At 38.6% G+C, this 25549-nt stretch overlaps 1 protein-coding gene across 2 annotated transcripts in view; it reads right to left on the bottom strand.

Annotated features, from left to right (window-relative positions):
* LOC306773437 (ELKS/Rab6-interacting/CAST family member 1-like) overlaps positions 1-25549 on the bottom strand; it is a 164278-nt gene that overhangs the window by 86905 nt on the left and 51824 nt on the right. For both annotated transcript variants that reach the window (XM_079263249.1, XM_079263250.1), the window contains 4 exons: positions 21639-21776; positions 18374-18514; positions 14404-14544; positions 7348-7541 (listed from right to left, as the gene is read on the bottom strand). In XM_079263249.1, coding sequence (XP_079119375.1) covers positions 7348-7541; positions 14404-14544; positions 18374-18514; positions 21639-21776 — 614 coding nt within the window. The remainder of the gene's footprint in view (positions 1-7347; positions 7542-14403; positions 14545-18373; positions 18515-21638; positions 21777-25549) is intronic.

The raw sequence follows: 25549 nt of genomic DNA, 5'->3' as shown, positions 1-25549 counted from the left end.
TTACTGTTGCTGAAGTTGCTGGTAGTTCATCTGCTCCTGTACTACACCCTGTTTACTTACTATCGTTGTCACATCTGCATTTGCTTTATCTGTTTCTTGTTTTCTGAGTTCTCCTTGGTTTCCTTTGTTCATTGCCAGATCATCATAGTTTCCCCAGTTCCAGCCTTGTAGTAAGTCTCTGTTGCTTTTCCAGCCCTGTTAGCTGAAGTTATTTTCATTAAACCTTTCGTTTCTGCACCAACCTCCAACCTCTTCACCCTGCATTTGGGTCGTCATCATTCACACACCGTGACAATATCAGCCGCTGTACGTCGGCAACGTTTGGAGTGTGCAAGAAAAAACAAAATCAAAAAAAAAAAAAACAAGAAAAGAAAAGAAAAAAGCAGTTTGTAAGGCGTGTGATACCATGAGTGAGTCTGCTTGTTGTTACCTATTAGCTTATGTATAACTACACCACCTCATTGCCCAGGAACTTAACCGTGTCAAACACACACAGAAAGACCCGATGCAATTTCTTTTTTAAGCTTAAGAAACCTTGATGTCAGACATTTGGATGTGGCTGAGAAGTGTCTTATAGCAAGATCAAAAACAAGGAAAAAAAAAAGAATTGCATAAAACAAAAGACAAAAAAAAAGTCTTCTGTCGTCTACTACACAGAGAGGCAACGCTTTTTCTTTTGTTTTTGCTCCTCTAGAGTTAAATCACAGAACAGTAGTGATGAAAACAGGATCGGCGGCTTCGCGAGTTTAAGAAGAAAGAGACAGCAAAGGAGGAGCTGATGCTGCGGAGATTTCACAGCTGAACCGAGAGCACAAAGCAATCAGAGCACCAGAATTATGCAAGAAACAGATGGAAGAAGCGGTTATTATGTGGAGGTCAGAGAAACCCCAACATGACTTTGACAACGTCCGCTATAAAAGAGCAAACTCAGATGCTGGATTTTGCACGCTAAGATCTCGTTCTATTGCGGCCTACTCACTGGAAAGCGTTTCGGTTTAGTAGCCTTAGGGACATTAACATTACAACTTTACAAGTTTGTTCTTTTTTAATCCAATCCAATCCAACTTTATCTACAGAGCACTTTTAACACTTTGTACACAATCCTGGGTTTAACAACCAATACAAACATTATATCACAAAATAAAATAATATACTGTGAAAACAATAAAATAACAAGTGACAGTAACACATTATGAAACAATAAAACAGGATAAAATAAAACTTAAAAAAGAAGTTGTGTTAAAAGTCAATGAAAAAAAGGTGAGTCTTAAGAGCGGATTTAAAAACAAAAAAATCAGATCAGATACTTGTTTTTACGTTTTCAAAACATCATGATTTTTTAATTTTTTTATATTGTCTCTAAGGTTTAATTTTTAAAGTGGTTTATTTTTAATAGAGCTACGAGTAGGATGTAAGTAGGATGAGGCAATATGACCTGGAAATGATACCACAATGTTTTTCCCCTTTATCATGATACAAATATGTACATGAATGTTTTAAATTCTCCAATAAAACACTAAATGTTAAACTTAATATTGTGATGCATAAAAAGTCCCTAGTTAAAATGGCTAAAATGCAACTTTACCTTTCCCTCACTTAATATTCACAGATCCTAAAACTGTTCATTTTTATTAAGATTACTAAGCCAAACGACTTGTAACAGGTCCCAACCAGGAAGTCGATGGGACTGGTTCCTGGGTTTTGTCTTGTAAAGCCCAGATTTTGAGATTACCAACAGTTCAAAGGTGGAAATGCTCATCTATGATGTTGACCACTAAAAGAACACTGTAATTATGTGTTAGGAAGGTTAAAAAAAAAAAAAAGGGGGGGGGGGGGGGGGCTTGGTAATTTTTCAAGAAGGGCCAAGACCCAACAGATGTAAAAAGGCCCCTGTGCAAAAGTTCACAGCTGTCTGAGTTAATAATGGTGTTACATCTGCTTTGACATTTTGGCTTGCTTGCTGTGGCAGCCTTGAATTTGAAGTTATTAAACTAAGTGCTGGTATCAAAGTTCAAATGCGAGTATGGTGAAGAGACCAGCAGGAGGTTGTAAAATGGAGACTAAAAGGAAGAAACAACAATGTTTCCTCTTCAAGGAGGCAGCGCTGTGACAGATGTGAAATGAAAGTCAAGGTGTCTTCTTCAAAGACAGACAGACACGATGAGAATTATTAGAAGCGTAGAGTTTATGACAGAGACAGAGATGAGAGATTGTCTCAACGCAAGGACATGCGGTATGACAACGAAGAAGAGAGATGGAAACAAGAGAAAAGGCGTTAGAAGAAGAATAGGCGTGCAGTACTAACCTTGAGGCAAGACTGGGGAGAGCGGCAGACGACGTTGCACGGTAAAGATAAAAGAAAGGCAGAGAGAGGAGAGGGAAAGGTGAGAGGGGAAAGAGGAGTAGAGCACCAGGTTAGCCAGCTTGATCAATCTTCAAAGAGCAGGAAAGTTATAAGAGACAGAAGAACTGACAGAGAAACATAATTAACCAGAGACACAGCAGGCAGACAGGCAGGCAGACAGGCACATGGACGGGTTATTAAAGGCAGGCATTTCTTGTTTCCAGTAAAATACCGAGGCTAATAAAGGTCCTGCTTACTTCATAACAGAGCTACAAACATTTCAGGGCACAGACACTCAAATGAGCTCAAAAGTACAGGTGCAAACTCACAATTATTCATTTCTCCCTGTTTTTTGTTTTTCTTTTCGCACCTGTATGAAAGAAGTTGTAACCCTGACGGTGCGCAGCCTGTGGATTTTCAGTCTCTACCAGATGGCGTGCAACATGCAGCAATTAACACATCAAATCTAAACAAAAATCATTTTCTAAATCTTCATTTTCACACACAATGTCTCATATCTTTCAGCTGAAAAACCCCAGATTCCAGCATGAGGGTACGCTTCAGAGTCCACATTAATGACGGCGTGCCAGAGACTAATAGTCCATTACAGAACAATATAACAATAAACACTCGAACTTCTCATTACTCAGGTTTATGGTCTTCATCTCTCCAAACCCCCCTTCTGCTTTTTCACATTTCCCTTCTCCCTGCTATTCTCTCAATCCATCTCCCCCCGCTATTTAATATCTTTCCTCCACTCCCAGCCTCGCTTTCTCTTTCCTCTTGGTCTCCCTCTCTCTGTTTTCCACTCCTCCATCCAAAGCCTTTATTTTGACCATCAGAGCAGATTTTCGGCTCCATTTCCCCTCAGTGTGAAGTCGCATTAGTCTGCTCCAATTACCACTCTAGTTACTGAAATAAATAAGCTGGTACCATTACAGTAGGATGTACACTAGAGGAGAAGGAGAACAACTTGATTCTTACCCCATTTTTAACCAAATCTTATCACTTTGTAGGAAATGTGGCTCACCTGCTCCTCGTTTGTAAAACACTACGTTGGCGCTGTTGCCAAGCCAACAGATGCCCACAACTCGGATGCACTGAGTGTTGTTTTTATGTCTGTACTTACTATACATATATATATATATATATATATATATATATATATATATATATATATATATATATATATATATATATATATATATACACACATACATATATTTGTGCTTTATTTTAAAAAGGTTTGTAAACATATGCATGATACATTAGTTTTACTCAGTTTACATCATTTCCAGTCATTTTACAGCCTAGCTGATGTAAATAGAGAAGGAAAGCCTTCCTTTCATGCATTCATTACTTTGTATTTCCAGAGCCAGAGAACAAACAGGTTGTTCACAGGCCACTGGATTAATATTTTATATACATGTATATAAATAAGCTATTTTAGACAATTGTAGAAATGCTGTTATACAGTCGATGTGTTATAAGACACCGTCCTGCAGCAGTTGGCATCACAGAAACTGATACAGTCACAAATAAAAGGAGTAAAGAGACTAAGACCTGCTGTCTGAATCAAACCGGAGCAAGAAGCAACACCTGCTCTGTAAGCTGAACTTTTGTTAAAGACCACTGGATTTTTCCCAGCTTTTCCAAGATGCTTCACCATTTCCCACATCTCTCATTTCTGACTTTCTTTTACGCCCATAGCATGTTGATATTGATGGATGTTATCAAGCTACATTTGGTTTCATGCTGCTTAGTTTGCTTCAGACAATGTGATGTTATTCTTATACTGAGTCCTTTGTCACTGAGGATCTGTAAGGTGACATGTTTTTACTGGTATGTGAACATGTTAGCATAAGTTATTCATTGAAAAGCAATTTTTAAAAAATTTTTTTTAAATTAGTTTAAATTTGAGCACCGTGACGCCAATGTTTTAGCTCTCCACAACAATGTGTTACTTTATTAAGGAGAAGTAGTAAGGAGAAGTTTTAATTTGTACAACACAGGTGACATACGGTAAATAGATAATATACACTAGCAATCAAAGGTTTGGACATACTTCTCATTTGACTAAATGGGAAAGCGTCCAAACTTTTGATATGTTATTAGCAAACTAGTTCAATCAGACAAAAACCAGTAAAAAAAATTGGCTAAACTATTCAGCCAGAAATAGAAAAGCTACTTTCCAGCTCAGCATATTAAGTTCAGAGTTAGATTTTCCAACAATCATTTTTATTGTATTTATTATATCACATTCTTAACAGAGTTATCTTATATCACAGAGAAGTCATTATGCTGCTTCCAGCTTCAGACTATTTCCATGTAAAGAGAGGCTTCAGCTTCCCCTCACCAATAATTACAGACCATGTGCAGTGTAGTTTTGGCAACATATCTGTTTAGGACTGCAGTCATGTGTAGTAAAACAGTTTAACATGTTTAGTTTGATCAGTTTGGTGGAGATTCAACTGAGTCCATACTCACCTCTTATCTATACACATCATGCCATGTCCTTTCTAGTGTCTCTGATCTTATTTGTTGTGAGATTAGAAGGAGAAAACAGGTGAAAGTAGCACTAACTACAAATGTGGGATTAAGCCAACTTCATTCTGAACTTTTCTTAACAGCATTTCACCACATTAATACCTAACCACAGCTTGAAGTGAAGAAGAAGAAACTGTTGATGGGGATAGTTGTCTCGTCATACATCTAACAGCCAAATGAAACTGCTACATAAAGATGTTAAATCTCCCACATTCTTGAGCTCTCTAATTCAGCATGACCTCTGCGAACCTTTAAACTTCAAAGTAATGACTGTCAAAGGAAAGTGAACTTTCCAGAGAATAGAAGAGGGCCGAAGCTCACTGATTTCATTCCCAGCTTTTAATTGGGCAAACAGACAAACGCTTAAAGTCTGCTATGTCTTCATCAGAGTCCTGATCTACCTCTGATGAAGACAGAGTGGTGCAAGGCCATAAATTAAATCAGTGCTTCAGCCCCTCTTTTGTTCTCTGGAAGTTTGCTGTCCTTGAGCCGAGACACACTCGGTTTAGCTTCATTTTGCTGGAAGATGTACAGAAATTCCTGTTTTTACAAGAAACCTAAACTTCCTCTTATAAAACTACTTAATTATACTAAAATAGGATATTCTTAGTTTTTTCCACCAGTTTTTCCAGAGCAGACTGCAAAGTTCAAATATTAAATATCCGTTGTTTTAATTTTGTTGTACTCAACTGAGGCAATTAAACATCTTTCAACAATACAAGTGATGTAAGAACACCACATGAATACCGATGTGCAACAGCAAATGCATCTCAAGTTGCATTGCAGCGTATTCCACAAACTCAGCTCAGCTGTAAATCAGCATCTGTGGCTTCTGGAAGACTAAATACCAGTCTGAAGCTGAATTATTGATAGCTCACTGCTCCTACTGACCACACGGCAACACAGCGAGGACATTCTCAATCTTCCTAAAGCATCAACAAACGTATGCATTACAGTCAAACTGCTGAAGACACTTAACAGAGACAAAGAGGTGTTTAGACTGCGACAATGTGGAGGAAAACCAGCAAAGAATCGAAACAACGGTGTTTCAGATAAAGTCCCGTGATACATGGGCTTGAGAAGCAGACACTAAGACACTGAGGCGTGGAGATCATCAAGGAGACAGGTTAACACAGAGTTAGGGAGGCATGCAGGCAGACGACGGCTGCGAGCAGACAATTAGCTACAGACAGAAGGAAAAGACAGGTTTAGACTGGATAGTGAGGTAGAGGAAGTGTACTCAGAGTGACAAAAGATTCAGACAAGACTAGAAAAGTAGTTAGAAACAGCACCCTGTTACTACAAAATAAATGACATAAATTAGTGAACCATCCAGATTCCTGATGTAAGAAGAAAGTGTGTTAAACTCTGCAAGTCAAGCATCCTCTGCTGAAAGTAAAAGTGGAGCGAAAAAACCCAAGCCACTGAAGTGAAAGAGTTGCATCACTGACAGGAGCAAGCGTCTCAAAGACATTCAGGCTGTACAGCACCAGCAGTGCCAAACGGAGCCTCATTTTACAAACTTTTGGGAGCTGTTTGGCTTGTCATGCTGCAGTAATAGATGCCGAAAACTTCTGCACATGCTTATTTTGTGTGTATCTAGGATCCAGTATCTGGAGTTGAAAGGAAGAAAACTGCCCCGTTTTGCCGTAACGCATGGTGAAAAGCAAGACAATGCTGCAACTCTTCCGTGGTGATTATTAGTGAGCAGAGGTCTGTCCCATGTGGAAAAGGCTGGCAAACATATTGGCTACGTTTTTCGTCATTTAGCAAAAAAAAAATCCAACCAAATTAACTTAAAGCATGTGATTGTTTAGGTCCGTAAACTTTTCCACATGTGGATGGTCATAAGAGTGGCCTCATACCCCGTAGTTTTAACAAGCAAAGTGAAATTTGTCGTGCAGTCGTGTGCCAGCTAGATGACTAACGAGGGCCTCCAGCCACTCACGTGCCCAGGTAGTCCCACACCAGCCCCCCCATTGGCTGCTGAGGGCCAGCAGGAGGAGGGGCCTGTTTTCGTGGCTGCTGAGAACGCCACAGATGAGCAGCGGAAGGATTTCTGAGGTGTGATGAACACACTCGCACAAATTCAGAGCCACGTGAATGTAAAGATGTCACATGTATGAATGAGGTGTGATGAGCGATGACATTAGAGATAAGGCAGGAAATGATTGGAGAAAAGGGGGGAGGAAGAAAGGAGAGGAAGAGGTGACAAGTAATGAGTTAGTGTTGCTGGCAAATTTACCACACACTCAGGCAGTTTGTTGTCTGAAACTGAGCCGACGGAGGAATGGAAAGCGGCGTCTGTTCTGACATAAAATGATCGTTTTAACAAGTAAAAACAGCTTTTTGTTTCAAAGTTTCAGGTTCAAGTAGCAATCATGGAGGTACAGGACTACTGAAGGACAAGTGCTTCTTGTATTTTTCTAACTAATCTAATTCTGCGCCTCTCTTACCTCTCCAATTCATGGATCTTTTTCTCCTTGTCGTTCTTTTCATTCTCCATCTCCCGAAGGATCTCCAGAAGTCGTTCCACCTCTGATTGGGCCTTCCCGGCATCCTCTCTGTGCTGGGTCACTTCCTGCTCCAGGCAGGAGATGCGTTCAGAGAGTTCAGCGTTGGCCAGGGACTCTGCTGCTGCATTCTGAGCCTGGAACAGAAATTAATTATTAAAAATAAACCAAGCGTTAGCTTTCACAATGCGGTGACCACCATTTGATCAAAACGATAAGTTCAGGCTGGAACAGACGTGCCAGAAACAACATTTATGTAGAGAAAAGGTTGGATGGAGTTGTTGAAACTGAAACTGAGAGGTTTCTAATAGCATTCTAAGTCTAAAGGTACTCTGGGTTATTAAATGACATTTGCAGACAGTATATAATACATGCAGTCTTAGAGTTTTACACATCAAACTTTGATTTTAAATATCCTGCATTTGGCACATAATATCTACTGTAAATAATGTCTGAAACTGAGATACTTGTAAGATTTTTATGTAATATGTGCTGTATTTCTACATTTAACATTCCTTTGAGCGTGCAGTTATTAGTTTTTTATTTTAATTTCAAAGGAGGAAAAATAGAATTAAAAAATAAAAAGAAACCAATTCAGCCACATATTAATCACAAGTCATTAGTTGTACACACAGCCTTCTGTAAAAGGAAATTTAGCTTAAAGTTTAGTCCTGTTTGTTTCTGTTTTTACTTTCGTACAGAGATGCAGCAGAGCATCCGGTTTTCTTTCTGTTTTGTTAGTGAAACTTACACAAAAGAACAATTATATCTGTACATCCATTAGAAAACAGTAGAGCTGTGATGATATGCTTTTGTCCCAATTCGATTCATTTCTGATTTTTTTGGGTGCTGATTAGATTTTTCTTGATTTCAATTAAGAAAAAACAAGACAGTAGCCAGACCATCATTCTGCTGCTATGCTGCCCAAGAAAACAAGTAAAAAGATCAATAAAAGCAATAAAAAAAAAAATATATATAATGGATTATTTTAATTTATACATATATAAATATATATATATATATATATATATATATATATATATATATATATATATATATATATATATATATATATATATATAAAAATATATATATATATATATATATATGTATATATATATATGTTGGCGTTTGCTAACATGTTGGCAAGTTAATGCGTGTTACTTAATCATTTCATTATCATGCTGTTGCTTTTAACTCTTCTGTCTGTATGTCTGTTTGTTGTGTAAAACACAAATTTGGTCACATTTGGTTTATTTCCCGTTTCATATGTTCTGCTTACATTCATTATACTACCAAGTTTCCCTTGATCTTAGCCGTACGGTTAGCATTGAGCAGTCTACATAACCATGAACATCCAATAATTGTGAGAATCCAGATCATTTCTAGACTCGGACCTGATGTATTTGCATGCACTGCAAAAAATGTGATTACCTAAAACATCATGGATGACATCTTTCAGTCAGTTGTTGGATTTTCTACACATCCGGTTCTGTTTTGTCCAATGTGCCAGTGGTCTTAGCATCCCATCTAATGTGGGAGTTAATCAGCCTGCAAAGTAACCTACATACTCACACTGTCTGTCATTTATTGTCATTTATGCAAAATAACAAAACACATTACATTATACGTACACACAAACAGAGTATTGGGGCAAAATCTAGGTGTATAAATCCAGCTTCTATCTAATGGTGTGATCAGATAAAGCATATGCTAGCATATGGTTTAATTTATCACGAGTAATTTAATAACTCCAGAGATTCGAAAATGATCAGCTGTTTTGGTATGGGTGTAAACCGGGTCATCATGCGTGTTTAAATTCTCCATGCCACATGTAGCTAAATCCCAGCCTTATTCTGCTCTGTTTTTGGCTTCTTCCTTTTCCGTGACAAAAGACGGTTTGGTTCAGTATGCTTCAGCTCAGCACGGCTCTTTCATGCTCAGTTTTCCACATTAACCCCCCAAAGTCAGCTGGATCGGCGGTTCATCAGTGCAGTGTGTGTCATATGTAGCAACATAGAAGAAACACATAGCATCACTGTCTTTGTATGTTTAAGTCATTACAATAATCAGACACATTTATCCAGAGCCACAAGGAGCTAATGGGTACAGAAAACTCACTTTACTGAACCAGTTTGCAACAAGCGAGTCCATGTGTTTGTTAGTAATGAACACAACATATGACCTGTGGATATAAATGAGATGGAAATCCACCATAAGTCCATTTTCTGTTGTTTTTTGTTTTTTTTAATCTAATGAATACAGTTGTTTATGATCCTTCTGTCCTCTCTTGTGAGCATGTGTTTAGATTCTCTACTTCTACAAACTAATTGTACCATCAAGCCTGATATTAAAATCTACCATCGTTAACAATTCCACAAAATGAAAAGTTAGTGCAACCAATAACAACCGCTGAATTGAACTTAGCTATTTCCAAGTTAAAGATGGGGAAATCTCCAGGTGTAGATGGTTACACCACAGAATGGTATAAAACATTTAAAGAAGAATTGTCTCCTATTATTTTAAAAACCTTTAACTCAATCATACAACATGGTGAAATTCCTCCATCCTGGAAAGATGCTGTTATTTCTGTCATACCAAAGGAGGGTAAAGATAAGCAAAATTGTGGTAGCTATCGTCCCATCAGTGTTCTAAACTTAGACTATAAATTGTTTACTGCAATTATGGCTCGAAGACTTGAAAAATTCCTTCCAGATTTAATACAGCTGGACCAGTGTGGATTTATCCAACAACGACAGACCCTGGATAACATAAGACGGTCATTGCATGTGATAGAACAAATAAATAAGGAAAATATCAAGGCTGTACTCGTTGGATTAGATGCCGAGAAAGCCTTCGACTCGGTCAGGTGGTTATTCCTCTATAAAGTATTAACAAAATTTGGATTTAAGGACAACTTTATCTCAATAATAAAATCCCTATACGATAGGCCAAGAGCCTATGTAAAAATCAATGGAAGTCTCTCTGGCTCCTTCCTCCTTGAACGTGGAACGAGACAGGGATGTCCAATTTCACCCCTTCTCTTTGCTCTTTACATCGAGCCCCTTGGCCAACTGATCAGACAGACTAAAGAAATTAAGGGAATTAAAGTTGCCGGAATGGAGGAAAAAGTTTCAATGTTTGCGGATGATGTCCTTGTCTTTTTGCAGGGGCCTGAGGAATCATTTGAGGAGTTAATGTCATTATTGACTCAATTTGGTAGGCTTTCTGGTTACAAACTAAATATATCCAAAACTCAGGTGATGACTTTGAATTATAATGTCTCAACAACACTTAAAGAAAAATATAATCTAGACTGGGAAGCGACTTCTTTAAAATACTTGGGAATAGTTCTGACAAAAGACACTTCCACTTTGCCACGGGCAAACTATGATCCATTATCACTAGCAATTAAATCAGATTTACATAGATGGAATCTTGTCCCTTTTCTAAATTTAAATTCAAGAATTATTGCAGTGAAAATGAATATAGTTCCTAGACTATTATATTTGTTCAGAACTTTACCTATTGAATTGAGCGACAGCCAATTTAAGGAATGGGACAAATGGATTTCCCGTTTTATATGGCAGGGAAAGAAACCAAGAATTCGCTTTACAGTCCTACAATTACAAAAAGAGAAAGGAGGTGCAGCGCTGCCTTGTCTGCAGTATTACTACTTTGCTGCTCAGATTATTCCGATGTTGTACTGGTGTAATCCAGCCATCCAAGCCAAATGGAAGACAATAGAATTCAACATATGCTCCAAGTTTCCTTTACAAGCTGCGATTGCAGATAAAAAAAGGGCAGACCAATTACAGGGTGTCAATACGTGGATTGATCATACTTTAAAGATATGGCACAGGGTCATAAAAATCTGCGGACTAGCAGATATAGTGAAACATTTCAGATGGTGTGCATATGATACAGATTTCCACCCAAACAAGACTGATAAAAGATTCCAAATGTGGACCAAAAAAGGTTTGACGACATATCATTCCTTTACTCATAAGGGAACATTACAGGATTTCCAATTCTTGCAAACTAAGTTTGGCTTGGAGCGGGCAGACTTCTTCAGGTTCCTCCAAATGCGTGATTATTTCAACAAGCATTGTAAATGTTCAAATTTATCATCAATTGAATCGGATTTTTTTAACATTTTGAAATCAGCTCAGGTTACTGTGATTAAAAAAGCAATTTCCAAATTGTATAATGGGATGCTGAATGCAAGGCAAGATAACACTCTTCACATTAAATATAAATGGGAGCATGAAGCTGAAAGTGTTATCACAGTTGAAGACTGGGAAAAAGTCTGTATTTTCCAGTGGACTTCTACTAGCTCTTTGGACTGGAGAGAACACTGCTGGAAAAACATTATACGTTTTTTTCGGACCCCCCTCCAGGGCAAATTTAGAAATGCTAATGCTGAATGTTGGAGAAAATGTGGCTCTGTGGAGGCAAATCATTGTCATATATTCTGGGATTGTCCAAAGTTGCACCAATATTGGTCAGGTATCTATAAAGTTTTGACAGATGTATTTAAAATTCAAATTGACAATGATTTTACTAGTCTGTATATGGGTCTTATTCCAGCTGTAGAAAGGAGAGGGGATATAAAATTGTTGCAAGTGCTTCTAGCAGCAAGCAAGAAATCAATTACAAGAAAATGGCTAAATTCAGCATCACCCACACTTAATGATTGGTTTGACATAATATTGGAAATATTTAAAATGGAAAAATTAACATATTCTTTAAGGACTCAGTTAGATAAATTCTACTTCATTTGGAATAAATGGATTAATTTTATATCTCCAATCAGGAATGACTTTAGATAACTCCAGGTTAATTCAACTGTTAAATACTCCTTTTAGGTGTGTGTTGTGTGTGCATGGGGGTGGGCGATATGGCAAAAATTAATATCATGATTTCAGCTGTGAAGGTCGTGAGACGGTCTAATATCACTGTGTCGCCCGGCCCTATGTATACGTTATACACTTATATGCATAAGAATGTGATCCATTGTGCAGTGTATTGCATGATTGTAAGCCTCCTGTCTTTAATGTTGCTTTTTTTTTTTTTTTTTTCTTTTCGTGCTTTGCCGTTTTGTTGTTTTTGTTGTTTTCTTTATACAAAATTGAAGAGAAGGACTGTTATAGAAATTGAGGTATTGTATATTTGAAATGTCACTTCTCCTAATAAAAATGTTAATTACAAAAAAAAAAGCCTGATATTAGTGAGTATTGTGTATGTAAAATGGGAAGAAGAGACCATTTCTGTGCTTTATTGTGGATTTGAGTGATCATAAATAACTAGGTGTGTGTCTTTAATTTGGTTAGGTGTGAAAAGTGCCATAAAATTAAATTCATTTCATTGTTGTGCATTAACATATTAGTACAATTTTGTCCCAATTGTCCGCTGCAGTAACACTATCAACATTTTTGGCTCGTTCCACATTATTCCATCTCACATTTTATCCACTGCCATGTCAGTTCATCTCATGCTTAAGTCTTCCTGCAGCTGTTTTTCAACAGCACATGGCTAAAACTGTGGTTAACATCAGCTGTTCCCTTGCATCAGTGCAACAACATGACAGAATGTGAATGTTTACAGTCCACGCTGATATGCAGCAGACAGCTTATTGTTTTCCTTTTTTTTTTATGTGGGATAAAAACTAGGATGTGTCACATACCTGCCAAGATTGGCAATACACATTTTTCCAGTCAGGATATTTTTTCTCTCCTTTAATGGCATCTGGTATTTCTGGTAGGTAAATGTGTGGAGTTGCTTGCGCTGCATTTGTGAGTTAAATTAGATTTTTTTCTAAAAGAAAAAAATAATTAGGCTTCTTTTGTGTTCAAAGATCTCACGCACGCTTGCAAATATCAAAATTGTGACAAAATTTCAGTTTTTAATGTTGTGTCAGCTCTGAGAAGATCCACTAAAACACAGAAGAAGAGAAACATGGAATAAAACAAAGAGAAATACAACAAGTTATAACCAGTTTGGAGGTTAGAACAGCTGTATGTGTTTCTGAATCACAAATGTTGCTCTTGGGACAGACTGACTCTGTGTGTGTGTGTGTGTGTGTGTGTGTGTGTGTGTGTGTGTGTGTGTGTGTGTGTGTGTGTGTGTGTGTGTGTGTGTAGGCCTCAGTGCTACAATGCATAAACCTTATTAGTTTTGGAAGTGTACAGCAGCTTGGACAGATCTGTATGTGGGGAGGAAATGTTTGGGTGTCTGACGATATACAAAAACTTGAGGACAGAAAGACGGATAAATAAGAAAAGAAAGGAGCGTAACACACCACGTTGTGTGTCGTTTTTTCCATCCATTTTAAGGTAATAGAAAGAGACTGAGAAATTAAGTCTCATGAGCAACACTACGGATGCACTGACACCTTCATACATATTCCCCTTCACTTGTCTCTGTCACATACGCTTTCTCTCTCAAACACACACACACACACACACACACACACACACACACACACACACACACACACACACACACACACACACACACACACTCACACATTCAGATTGTGGTGCTGCTGTCTTCTCCAGTCTGTGAAAATGACTGTAAGGTTGTCAGCAAGCTGTCACACACACACACAATTTTATGAGCTGTTGTGTTGGAGAATATGTGATATGCAGGCGCACACACACACACACACACATGCACAAACACACACATGCACAAATAAGCAGCTCTCTCTCTCTTTTGGAAAACAATTACAGCAAAACAAGTAGTGAGTGGAAAAACAGAAATGTTTCCGTATAAACGGATTCGACTGCAGCCGATTTTCTCACTGCTGCCTTTCATAGTGCCGCCATTAAATCTCAGGCAGTCACGATTGTCGATAAAACCCACATTTAATCCGTGTGATTTGGTTCTAAGCAGCCTACATTATCAGCCAAAATTCTCCATTACTCCTTCCGGAGAGTGACTAACATTTTGTCGGCTTTTATGACACCATAAATAATTCCTTATGTAAATTCTAACCTTTTTGAGTTGGTTCTCCAGTTTGATGCACTCCTCCCTCTTCTGCTCCAGGCTGATTTCCAGACTTTTCAGCCTGTTGTCTTTCTTCAAAGTCGAGGAGGCCAGAGAGGAAGCTTTCTCTTTCAGATCCAACACAGATGTCTAGAGGAGGAAGATCATTTAAAAGAAAAAAAGCAAACAAACATGTTACAAAGATAAATTATTCTACATTCATCACCACGATTTCTTGCTTCCTGTCAAAACTGGATTTGACTTATATCTGAGCTCTACAACATCCTACTTTCTAACAAAAATCTTTCTGATAATGAGCAAAAATGTTGAGTGTAAACCAGTTTTTTATTTTCCACTGACAGGCTCAGGCTGTTGTAGGCAAACACAGAACTTTACTTTTACTTCTGAGTGAAGATGCATGGAAGCTCAATGATTATCCACAACATAACAAGAGGACGTCGTGTCCTGGATGTCGTGTGTGGCATTTCTGCCTCAAATCTTTATGATGTGATTGTGCCTGCATGGATCTGCAAACTAGAAAAACTCTTCATCCTAAATATATGATAGGTGTGAGTATAGTTGTCCCTCTGTGACTTGCCCACAGTGTACAACTCCCTTTGCACCTCTGATAAACATTCCCAGGACAAAGTGAACAGACTGATGATTTTTGAGAGGGGGGAAAACAGCATCTTCTTTGTTATACTTTGTTGTCAGTCACAGAGCAGTGAAAGCAGAAACCAACGTTTTCCTGTTACCCTTCAGCATCTGCATCCATGCTACATGCCATCTGCAAGCTCCTGTTCAGACCAATACAGCTGACCACCAGCTCTGGGAATAAATAAGTATTAACTACAAAAGCTAATCCTCCATGAGCACATCATTCTGCTTTATGAGAGCAACAAAGCTGCAGTCTGGATACACCATGACCATACACTCATTACTCAAGTACCATGGGCTGACATCAAGTGACTTCAAACAATGGCAAACTCAGACTGGGGTGAAGTGCACGGCAAGAACAGCTGGACACCAGCTCCTGCAGGCAGGACTGGAGTCGTACAAACCTCATCTTAATTGGTGAGAAGCAAAGAACTCAGGCTGAGGTTTGAAAAAGACCCCATGAACTCCATAAGACTGGAGTAAGGTCATCTTCTCTGAGTCGAATTTCCAGCTTTGCCTAACACCTAGTAGTTGTTTAATGGTTAGATGTAAACATGGAGACAGTGTAGCCTACCAGCTACACTGTCTCGCACTGGCTGTTAAATATAAAGGTACAGTCATGATTAAGGGGTCTTCAGGGAGGCTGGAATCAGGCAGATGTGTCTTTGTGAAGGATGCATTAATAAAGCCACATACTAGATTATCCTAGAAAAACATTTAGATCCTGATGCTAAGACTCATCCCCAACACAAGGACAATCCTGCACAGAGCCAGGTCAATCAAGGTCTGGACGGAGGATTACCACATCAAGGAATGACATCAAAAGGAATATGAATGGTCACAAACTGTGAGCTTTATGTATTTTCACAGTTTTCTATAGAAATTGTTTCCATTTAGCAATGTTAGTATTATTTTTGTCTGCTGGATTTCAGGTTTTAGTCTAATTAAATATTAGATCATTCATAAAAAAAAAAAAAAAACAATCATAAAATAAACTAACAAGATAAAAGTTGAAATAACACTATCATTCATCCATCCATACCAACTCAATTCAATGCAGGGTCACTGGGAACTGGAGCCAATCCGCCGAGAGGCAGGCTACACCTTGGACAGGTCACATGCCCATAGAGCTCACTGTGACCCATTAAAGAATGATTATCTCTGAAGTTGGTTTGGTTTCTCTGTTTTGTAACTCATTGGCTGCCAAATACGTCTTTTGCACTTTGCGGTTTCTGTATATACCCTAAAATGTGAATGCGCTCCAAGTGCGCAGCCCGAAGACACCCCAACGCATGCACACGGCCAAATTGGTTGGTCTGTCACATTCTGCAGTCCCGAAAGATGAGTCAAAATGCTCCAAAATGCACAAGACTCTGCGACAAACAAACTCAAAAACTTAATGGATAAAAACCCAAAATGAAGTGGGGTCTGTGGGACACGATACATTTGGAAATTTCTGAATTTTTTCCATTTTCATTTTCACATTTTTAACCAACCACATTATTATGGGATGATTTCTGGATCCGAGGTAAAAACCATAAAGTTCCGACATTCAACATCTGATTGTTTTGATAGATACAAGGTTTTATTCATAACAAACAGCAAGTCAAAACTATAATTTATAACTTCACAAAAATAATTTCAGCTTAGAATAACATGTAATTATTCTTTAAGGTCTTCTTCCACAGTCAGATGATTGACACTCTCCCATGCTGCTCATAAAATTTCCCACAACCTGCCTTTTTTTTCCTCACTCTCGAGCACAATCCCTCCATCCGTGAAGTCTCTTTCTTTTTCTTTTCTGGACTTTTCCTCTTTTGGTAAAGAGGCAGTGAAACAGAAACCAACAGGACCAGAAGGAGAGACGCTCAGACATGTAATTTCACCCTCGACTGACCGTACCAACTCCAGACTACAGATCATCATGTTTGACTGGGCGATGGTCAGAGAAACTTTGCTACTTACCATGAATATATTTAGGTTTGCATATACAGACAAACCCCACATCTGGGACGACCAGGAAAGAGAGGAATGCTTGTTTTCTCTGTAAATTTTCCCATCTAGTTCTCAAATTATATCATGACAATGTTAGAAGTTTTATGGCTCCACAATCATAAAAATGAGCTTGAAAGCTAAAGTTAGAAAAGGTGCAAAGGGAAGAACATCTGTCCCGAATACGTCCGGCGTGACCAAACAAGAACAAACTCGAACCTCTAAATCTAGTTCATAGAGATTTGGATTTTTCTGTTGCTTTATCCTTAAATTTTTTCAATTCATTGTTATTTATAGAGCAGTAATTCACAATAAAGGCACTTTACAGACATAATCACTACAAGCCAGCTCATTGTAATTCATTTACAACAAATGAAAAATAATAACCCATCTAAGAAAATCAACATCCATTCTCGTCTTCGATCCTGAGCTTTGACGGAGCGGCAGGCGCTACTGGAAAGGTTAAAAAAAACCACATTTCAGCAGGAAGAAAAATCCTCCAGCGGCATTCGGCTCAGGCACGGCGGCCGTCTGCTTTAATCAGGTTTTCTGTCTTTGTGACAAAGTTGTGCTTTTGTACCTGAGGTCTGTATCTGCACACCTCGTGTTGACAAACAAAAACTAGTGTTAAATATTTTTACTGTTGTGTAACTCTTCTCTGTTTGATTTATTGATTTATTCTGGCATGTTCGCCATAAATTATATTGTATCATAATGTAGATTAAATAAAAATCACCTCTAAACTCCTGGAAACTGTTTAGATTAGATGTTTTTTTATTATTAATGTAACAATTATTATACTTACAGTCAAACCCTGGGGAGGTGTCACTTTGGGGTTTATCTTAGTAGACATGTTTTCCTCTAAACTTTGGCTCCACAGTAAGATACCGTGTATTGGGTGGGAGAGGAGATTACTAATAAAAGAGCGCCTGAACCTGTCGATGCTTTTGAAGTGTGTCATTTTGGTTAAAACGGGTACATATGACTTTTCTCTGGTGCGTTCTGACGGCTGCAGGGAGAAGACAGAGGCTGAAAATGCCTCATCATCATCCTTCTCTCCATCTCTGCCTCGACTGTGGCGTCTTTAACTACTAAGACGGGTCACAGTGAAAGGAATTCGGCTCTGATCGCTGTTTTCATTGGCTCTGGGCCTTGCATTCTGTCTTCAAGGAAACATGATTGTTTCATTATACTATAGTTGTCCTTCAACGGAAGAACCTTGGGTCATTTTTTAAGCCTGCATTTCAATAACAGATAAATCACATTTTCTCAAACAGGAAAAGTGTGAAAACTGGATGTGTGTTTGTGTTTTCCTCGGCGTGTCATCTACCTCACGATCAGCCAGGTCAGCCTGCAGCTGGGAGACCTTCTCCCTCAACTCTTTCAGCTCCTTCTTGCTGGACTCCATTTCATCCCCCTTTTCTCTTTCCTCCCTTTCCCGCTGCTCCTTCAGCCGCTCAATGATTCGCTCCTGGATGTGGAGAGGGAAGGAAAGCGGATGGAAGTTAGAAAAGGACAGAAATGGACAGATTTAAGAGAGATACAGCGGGGAGAAAAATGAAGTCGCTGTGAAGGAGTGATGGAAAAAGAAAAAAAGGAGAATAAAAACACCTCATACTCTCCAACAGCCATTCACAGTCACTCAATATCAAGTTTCTGTACTAATAACGTCGCATTAAACTTTATGTACATGGCAGCTTTGACAGGATCTAACAGCCAACAGCGATTTTACACACATAATGTGTTTTGGCACTACATGTAAAATTCACAACCACTAAAACACAATAGACAACCTCTATAGCTATTTGCCATCACAGCTGCCAGTTTAAAGTTGAAGTACAAAAGTTCACATAAGCAAAATGAAGTGCACAAACACACAGTGTGTGCTGACTGTGCCGTGTGAGTTTTTGAAGTCTCATCTATGCGAGATCTGATTTGAATTTTCCACTTCAAGACTGATGACATTGGCATGGTTCAGTTTAAGGGTTAAGGTTATGAACTAAGTAATGAGAAACAAAGTCAACAATCATCTGCCAATTATTCACAGTTAAACTATAAATGCTAGGTCTAGAGTCATCTGAAAAGAGAATTACGCCCTTTTTCAACATTAACACATCATTTAAAAAGTCATTAGTCTTGACCAGGTCCAGAAATTATTGAAAAACAACCTCAGCTGTGCAACAACATGTGACATATTACATTGTGTCGTTCTTTTAAAGTAAATAAAAATTAAGCCAGAACTAAAACTAAATGATCCCTCACTGCTTCCTTAGAAATGAAAAGACTAAGTAGCAGCTGCTGATCAAATGTACTTTATTACTGACCAACATCAAGTCTGAGCAGCTTTATAAAAGCAGAAGATCCTGCAGGTTGCTGCTCTGAAACATCAGGTGTGTCTTAACACAACATTTAGGAGGAGAGACACCAGCAATGAGAAAGTAAGGTTTGTCTGCTAGAGTTGTAGTCATTGTTTATAAAAAGCATGTTTTAGGGTTGAAAGTTGCAACTGAAGCACAAGCTTTCTGGAACAATACTCTGTGGTGGAGGGGCAACAATCTGGGTTTGTTTTGCAGCTACGAAACCAGATGTCTTGAGTAGAAACTGCATGCATGCTCCAAAGATGAATGCTCACCAGTTCCCGTGCACAGGGAAACGTGGAAAAAATTGTAAGTGGTGTGTGGAGGCAGAGTCTCGGTGTCTAAAGTAGTTATTGACATGTGGATTCTGTAAGTTGTCTGCATCAAGTCTCATCACAGAAGTCTCCAAACGATGTCTCCACACCAGGTATTGTGATTTGTCTCATGATGTATAGAGACACAATTAGCTTTTTATGTTATGAGAACCGTTTAATATCAGAAGTAACTGAGATGTCCGAATATCTGTAGGTAATTTTACATAATCTGCAAAAGTCTTGCACACAAACGGCTGTCAAGCGCCCTGCCGCCATTAAAAGTTGACTGTGTCACAAGGTGGTGGAGGTGAAGACCCAAATGCAGACAGTAGGCAAGCAGGATGCTGGTAATGATGATTTAATTGAACAAAAGAATAACTAAATTGTGGACAACATCACGACAGGAAACGCTACAAAGAAAACTAACACAACTAAGACAAACACGAGAAAAACAACTGCAATGAAGCGGAAAAGTGGATCTGAAATAATCCAGAGGAAACACAACAAGACACAGCATGGATAAGCGAAATGAACTAACAAACAGGAAACAAAGCTAGACAGAAAACACAAGAAAAGCTACAAAATAAAACAGGAAACCTGAAACAAGGACAACACAAAAACTCCAAACCATGACAGACTGGGAGTTTCATGCCTGCAGCTGAAGCTTGGCTGAGACAATCAATTCAAACACAGCTGCAAATCTACACCAGAATAGTTTAAAAGGGGACAAATTGAGAATCTGCAGTGATGGAATCAAAAGCTCAACATCAACCTCATTGAATTGCTGCATATATCAATTAACTGAAGCAACACTGAGAAGAAGAGTGGGCAAAAACTCCCACACAACGTTGTGAAAGGCCAATAATGTTGCACAGAAAACCATTACTTGAAGTTGTTGCTAAAACAGGAGATGCTAAAAACTACAGAATCACGGAGTGGAATCAGTGTTACTGTAGTTTAGCTCATCTGAAATTATATTAACGTGATATTAAGCCCTTCCCAAGACCACACGACTCTTTTTATATCATGTCCTGCTACACAAAACCTTATAATTCCAAAAGGGTGGAAAAAAATGAAAAATATAGTTGCTTTCAGCTGGAATTAAGGTTAAAGAGAAAAATGAAAATTCAATTGTTTCTGTTGAAAAATCATTAATATGCTAGAAAACATTGAATTAGCAAGCATTTAAAACAAATATACAAAATGCATCGGACACAAACAAGCCATAGAAGGCATATAAAAGTCAAAAGTAAATGCAGAGTTCAAACAAGAGCCAGTGTTTCATAACAAAGCAATTTGGTTCAGTGGGAGGTAAGAAGTGAGGGAGAAGTAAGAGAAACAGGCTAAAAACAGAAGATGACGTCACCAGCAGAGTCAAAATGAAGAGGAAAAAGGGTCATGAAGCAGGAATTATCAGCTGCAACGTCCTGCCAACACTCACACATGTCGCAGACACCCTGCATATTAGTCGCTGAGCAATTAATAACCATGCTTCCTGTGTCCAGTTTGAGTTTGTAACATAATCATCTGCAACAGCATGAAAATATATGGCAATGGTTACTTTCCCAGAATCCGGGTCGAGTCCTCACAAAAGCATCCAAAATGTAAAAGAACTGGTGGTTCAGGCTGTTCTGTGGGTATCGAACTGAGAAATTCAACTCCAAAAAGTGATCGATGGGTTAGTTTGAGCCATGCGGCTGCGTGTTGGTCAGCTCCTCAACGTCTAAAAACACAGGCTGAGAATAATTTAATGATGAAACAGTCAGTGTGATTATTGGTTCATTTCCATTTACAGTCATTGGGTTAGTGTGTGGGTGGTCGGCGGTTTCGCTCAGAGAAGTCTTATTAATGTAACCTTGCTTGAGCTCTGACCTGAGGCTGACCATCAGTGTGTGTGTATTTGTGTGTGTGTGTGTGTGTGTACCTTTTCGGCCAGAGCCTCCTCCAGTGTTCCCAGTGCAGTATCTGTGTTTGAGGTGTCTGTCTGCAAAGACTTGACTCTGTCTTTCAGGCCGCTCAGCTGTTTCTCTTTATCCCTCAGCTGATCCTGGAGGTTCTCAATCTGCAGAGAGAAATACTCATCAACCAGGTTGTTTTCAATCATAATTCACCTCTTGAGCGTCAAATGATATCTCGCTGGCGGGTCGATGGGCTCCAAGAGCCAGCCAAAATAAAGTGCAGGAGCAGGTGCTGCTGAGTAACACAGAGACATGACCGAGGTTTTACATATGAACAGTAGATGCAGCAGCTGATTTTAAACACATGGCTGAAATTTAAACTCATATATAGAGGAAAGTAAACATGCACTTAACCAAAGCAAACATTAATTTTGCAGTGTGTGATCAAATGCTGCTCTTTTGTAATGTTTTTGCTACAGAACCTTTAATGACTTGCTGTAGTGCATATGAAGTCAATCAGCTAATCTGAGCTGAAACTGGCTGATAATACTGGCCCAGTACATCTATATATACACACATACATATACATACATGTGTGTATATATATATATATATATATATATATATATATATATATATATATATATATATATATATATATATATATACACATATATATATATACCTGCTATTCCCTATATATAGGGGCACCCCCTATATATTTGGGCACCCCTGGTAAAAATTTATTTTAATGTGCAAATAAGGAGCTTTAAAAAGAAAACCTCGAAAAGGCATCAAAGTACAGTTTAGACATTCTTATCACATGTCAAAAAAAGTTACATCCTATTTCCATCATTTAAACCTTCAAAATAACAGAAAACAAAATATGGCATCTGTAAAAGTTTGGGCACCCTGCAGAGTTAGTACCTTGTACGCCCCCAATTTGATAACAGAGACCTGACAGTGTCCTGGATTGTTTACAGTTAGTGTCTGGAAAGACCAGGTGATGTCAATCACAAAGGTTTTAAATGCTCAGACTCATCTGACCTTACCTCAACAATTAGCACCATGGGTTCCTCTAAGCAGCTGTCAAGAACACTGAAACGGAAAATAGTTGATGCTCACAAAGCAGGAGAAGGGTGTAAGAAAATAGCAAAGTGTTTCAGATGCCAATATCCTCTGTTCTGAATGTAATCAAGAAATGGCAGTCATTGGGAACAGTGGAAGTTAAAGCAAGATCTAGAAGACCAAGAAAAAAATCAGACAGAACAGCTCGCAAGACTGTAAGAAAAGCAAGTCAACACCCAAGTTTGATTGCACAATCCCTCCAGGAAGATCTGGCTGATACTGGAGTTATGGTACACCATTCCTCTATAAAGAGGTACTTGTACAAATATGGCCTTCATGGAAGAGTCATCAGAAGGAAACCCTTTTTTATGTCCTTACCACAAAAATCTGCATTTGAAGTTTGCAAAGGAACATATAGACAAGCCTGATGCTTTTTGGAAACAAGTTCTGTGGATTGATGAGGTTAAAATTGAACTTTTTGGCCGGACTGAGCACAGGTACATTTGGAGAAGAAAGGACACACAAATTAATGAAAAGAACCTCTATCCAACTGTTAAGCAGGGGGGTGGATCAATCATCCTTTGGGTTTGTATGGCAGCCAGGGACACAGGGAACGTCACGAGAAGAAGGAAAAATGGATTCAATGGGATTTGAGCAAATTTTGGATGCTAACCTAATGCCATCTGTGAAAAAGCTGCAGTTAAAGAGAGAATGGCTTCTACAAATGGATAGTGATCCTAAAAACACCTCAAAATCCAGGGTGGATTACATCAAGAGGCATAAACTGAAGGTTTTGCCATGGCCTTCACAATCTCCTGATCTCAACATGAATGAAAGTCTATGGATAGACCTTAAAAGAGCAGTGCATCACAGACGGCCCAAAATCTCAAAGATCTGGAAGACTTTTGCAAGGAAGAATGGGTGAAGATACCTCAAACAAGATTCGAAAGACTATTGGCTGGCTATAAAAAGTGTTTACAAGCTGTCATACTTGCCAAACGGGGGAATAGAAGGTACTAATTATGCAGGGTGCCCAAACTTTTGCAGAGGCCATTTTTTGTTTTCTGTTATTTCTGTTATTTGTTTTCTGTTATAAAAGTCAAAATGATGGAAATAAGATCAAACTTCTTTTGACATGTTATGAGAATGTCTAATCTGTAATTTGACGCCTTTTGGAGATTTTCCATCTTTTGTTAGCTTCTTTTTGGCACATTAAAATAAATTTTTACCAGGAGTGCCGAAACTTTGGAGCCCCACTGTATGTATATACATATTTTTTTTAATTTCTCAGCTGCGCTCCACCTAAATCCAAACAATCTTTAACTCCATTGCTGTTTTGCTGGTTTTCCCTCCTCCTTTCTGTCATCCCAGTGATCTGATAGCACATTTGTTTTCCTTTAGAATATCTAATCAGCAGGAAGGACTGAAGTGTGCAGAGCAATTTTCCACAGACTCAGAAGATTTTTAAGGGTTTCGTTTTGGGTTTGTAGGGTTAAAGTTCAAGTTAAGCTTTAAATAAAAGGCATAACATTGTATGAGTTTAAATATAAACAGTTGGGAGAGAGGAAGAGGGGGACTAAAGACACTGACAAAATGTTACGCCAACTCTGTGGTCCTTATTAAGAATTGGATAGGAGACAAAGTTAGTCAATCCAGAAATAATACACTTATTATGTGTGAACTATTTTTCATTATTCACTGTTATTTCTCATTATTTATCTTTTTTTTTCTAAATTTGTCATCTTCCCTTTACTTTTCCCTCTATAATCTCTTTTGAAAAAAGAAACATAAAATAAAGACAACCTTGCTCTAGAAGGTCAGGTTGGTAGGTAACCGTTGACTCTGCTGCACATGACGAACACACATCTACAGTACCACAGAGACTGCAAGTGTGTGTTCATACAGTAAAACATTTCCAGCACCTCATTAATCAACTGTTGACCTGACAGCTTGATTGACACATCCTCCTCCCCCTTCTGCCTCATGCACACACACACATTTGACATTGAGAGGTAGGAAGACTCTTTGATCTTGTCTGCATTTCCTGAAACTGACAACTGCTGACTGGCTGCCACACACACACACACACACACACACACTTATATACATGTAGGCAGAAACTCTTTGCTTCTGACTCTTTGTATTTCAGTCCAAAGGCAACATGAGGTCACATAAACGCCTTTATCATTAACTGGCGACACACTCCTGGTCATTTGTGAACAAAAGACAATGTGGATAAAAACATGAAAAGGAGGTGAAAAAAGCTGAAAATGGAAAGAAAAGAAGACAGAGTGGATCCTGGAGGAAACGTCAGCAACTCCCTCTCAGACACTGGACTGGATTCTATTTGAAGACGGCAGAGGTCATCATTTATTAAACAAGAGGAACTCATTAGTATGCATCTGATTTTAAACACACTCTGTCTCTCTCCTCCCCCTCCCTGTCTTGCTTTAGGACTGTCTGCTTGATTGTCTGTATCAATTATCTGCACGGAGGTTTAATTCATACATTGTGTTTTTCTGCAGGACATAAGCAGTCAGACTGAGAGATGGGGGGGTGGAGGAGGTTAAACCGTTCCTGCTGTATCCACCAGGGGCGGTAACACCAGAGGTAAATAGTTTGTTGGACTTCTATCTATTTAAATGTGATGTTACAGACTAAATAAAAAGCTAAACACGTTCTTTACACCTCTGTTAGTCAAGTCATTCAGTTGAGGTTTGCTTCTTCCGTGTCCAAAGAGAAGACATCACTCCAGACCGTCATGTAACTCAGAGTATTCAAATAGAGACACTCGCATGCAAAGAAAATGAAAAAAGTAGGAAAATTAAACATATGACACCAGCGATTCCAGTTTCTTCTTTACTTAAAT

The sequence above is a fragment of the Telmatherina bonti genome (genome assembly GCF_933228915.1).
Source record: "Telmatherina bonti genome assembly, chromosome: 23".
In the NCBI taxonomy this organism is placed as follows: Eukaryota; Metazoa; Chordata; class Actinopteri; order Atheriniformes; family Telmatherinidae; genus Telmatherina; species Telmatherina bonti.
This window is presented reverse-complemented; position numbering and strand designations above follow the sequence as displayed.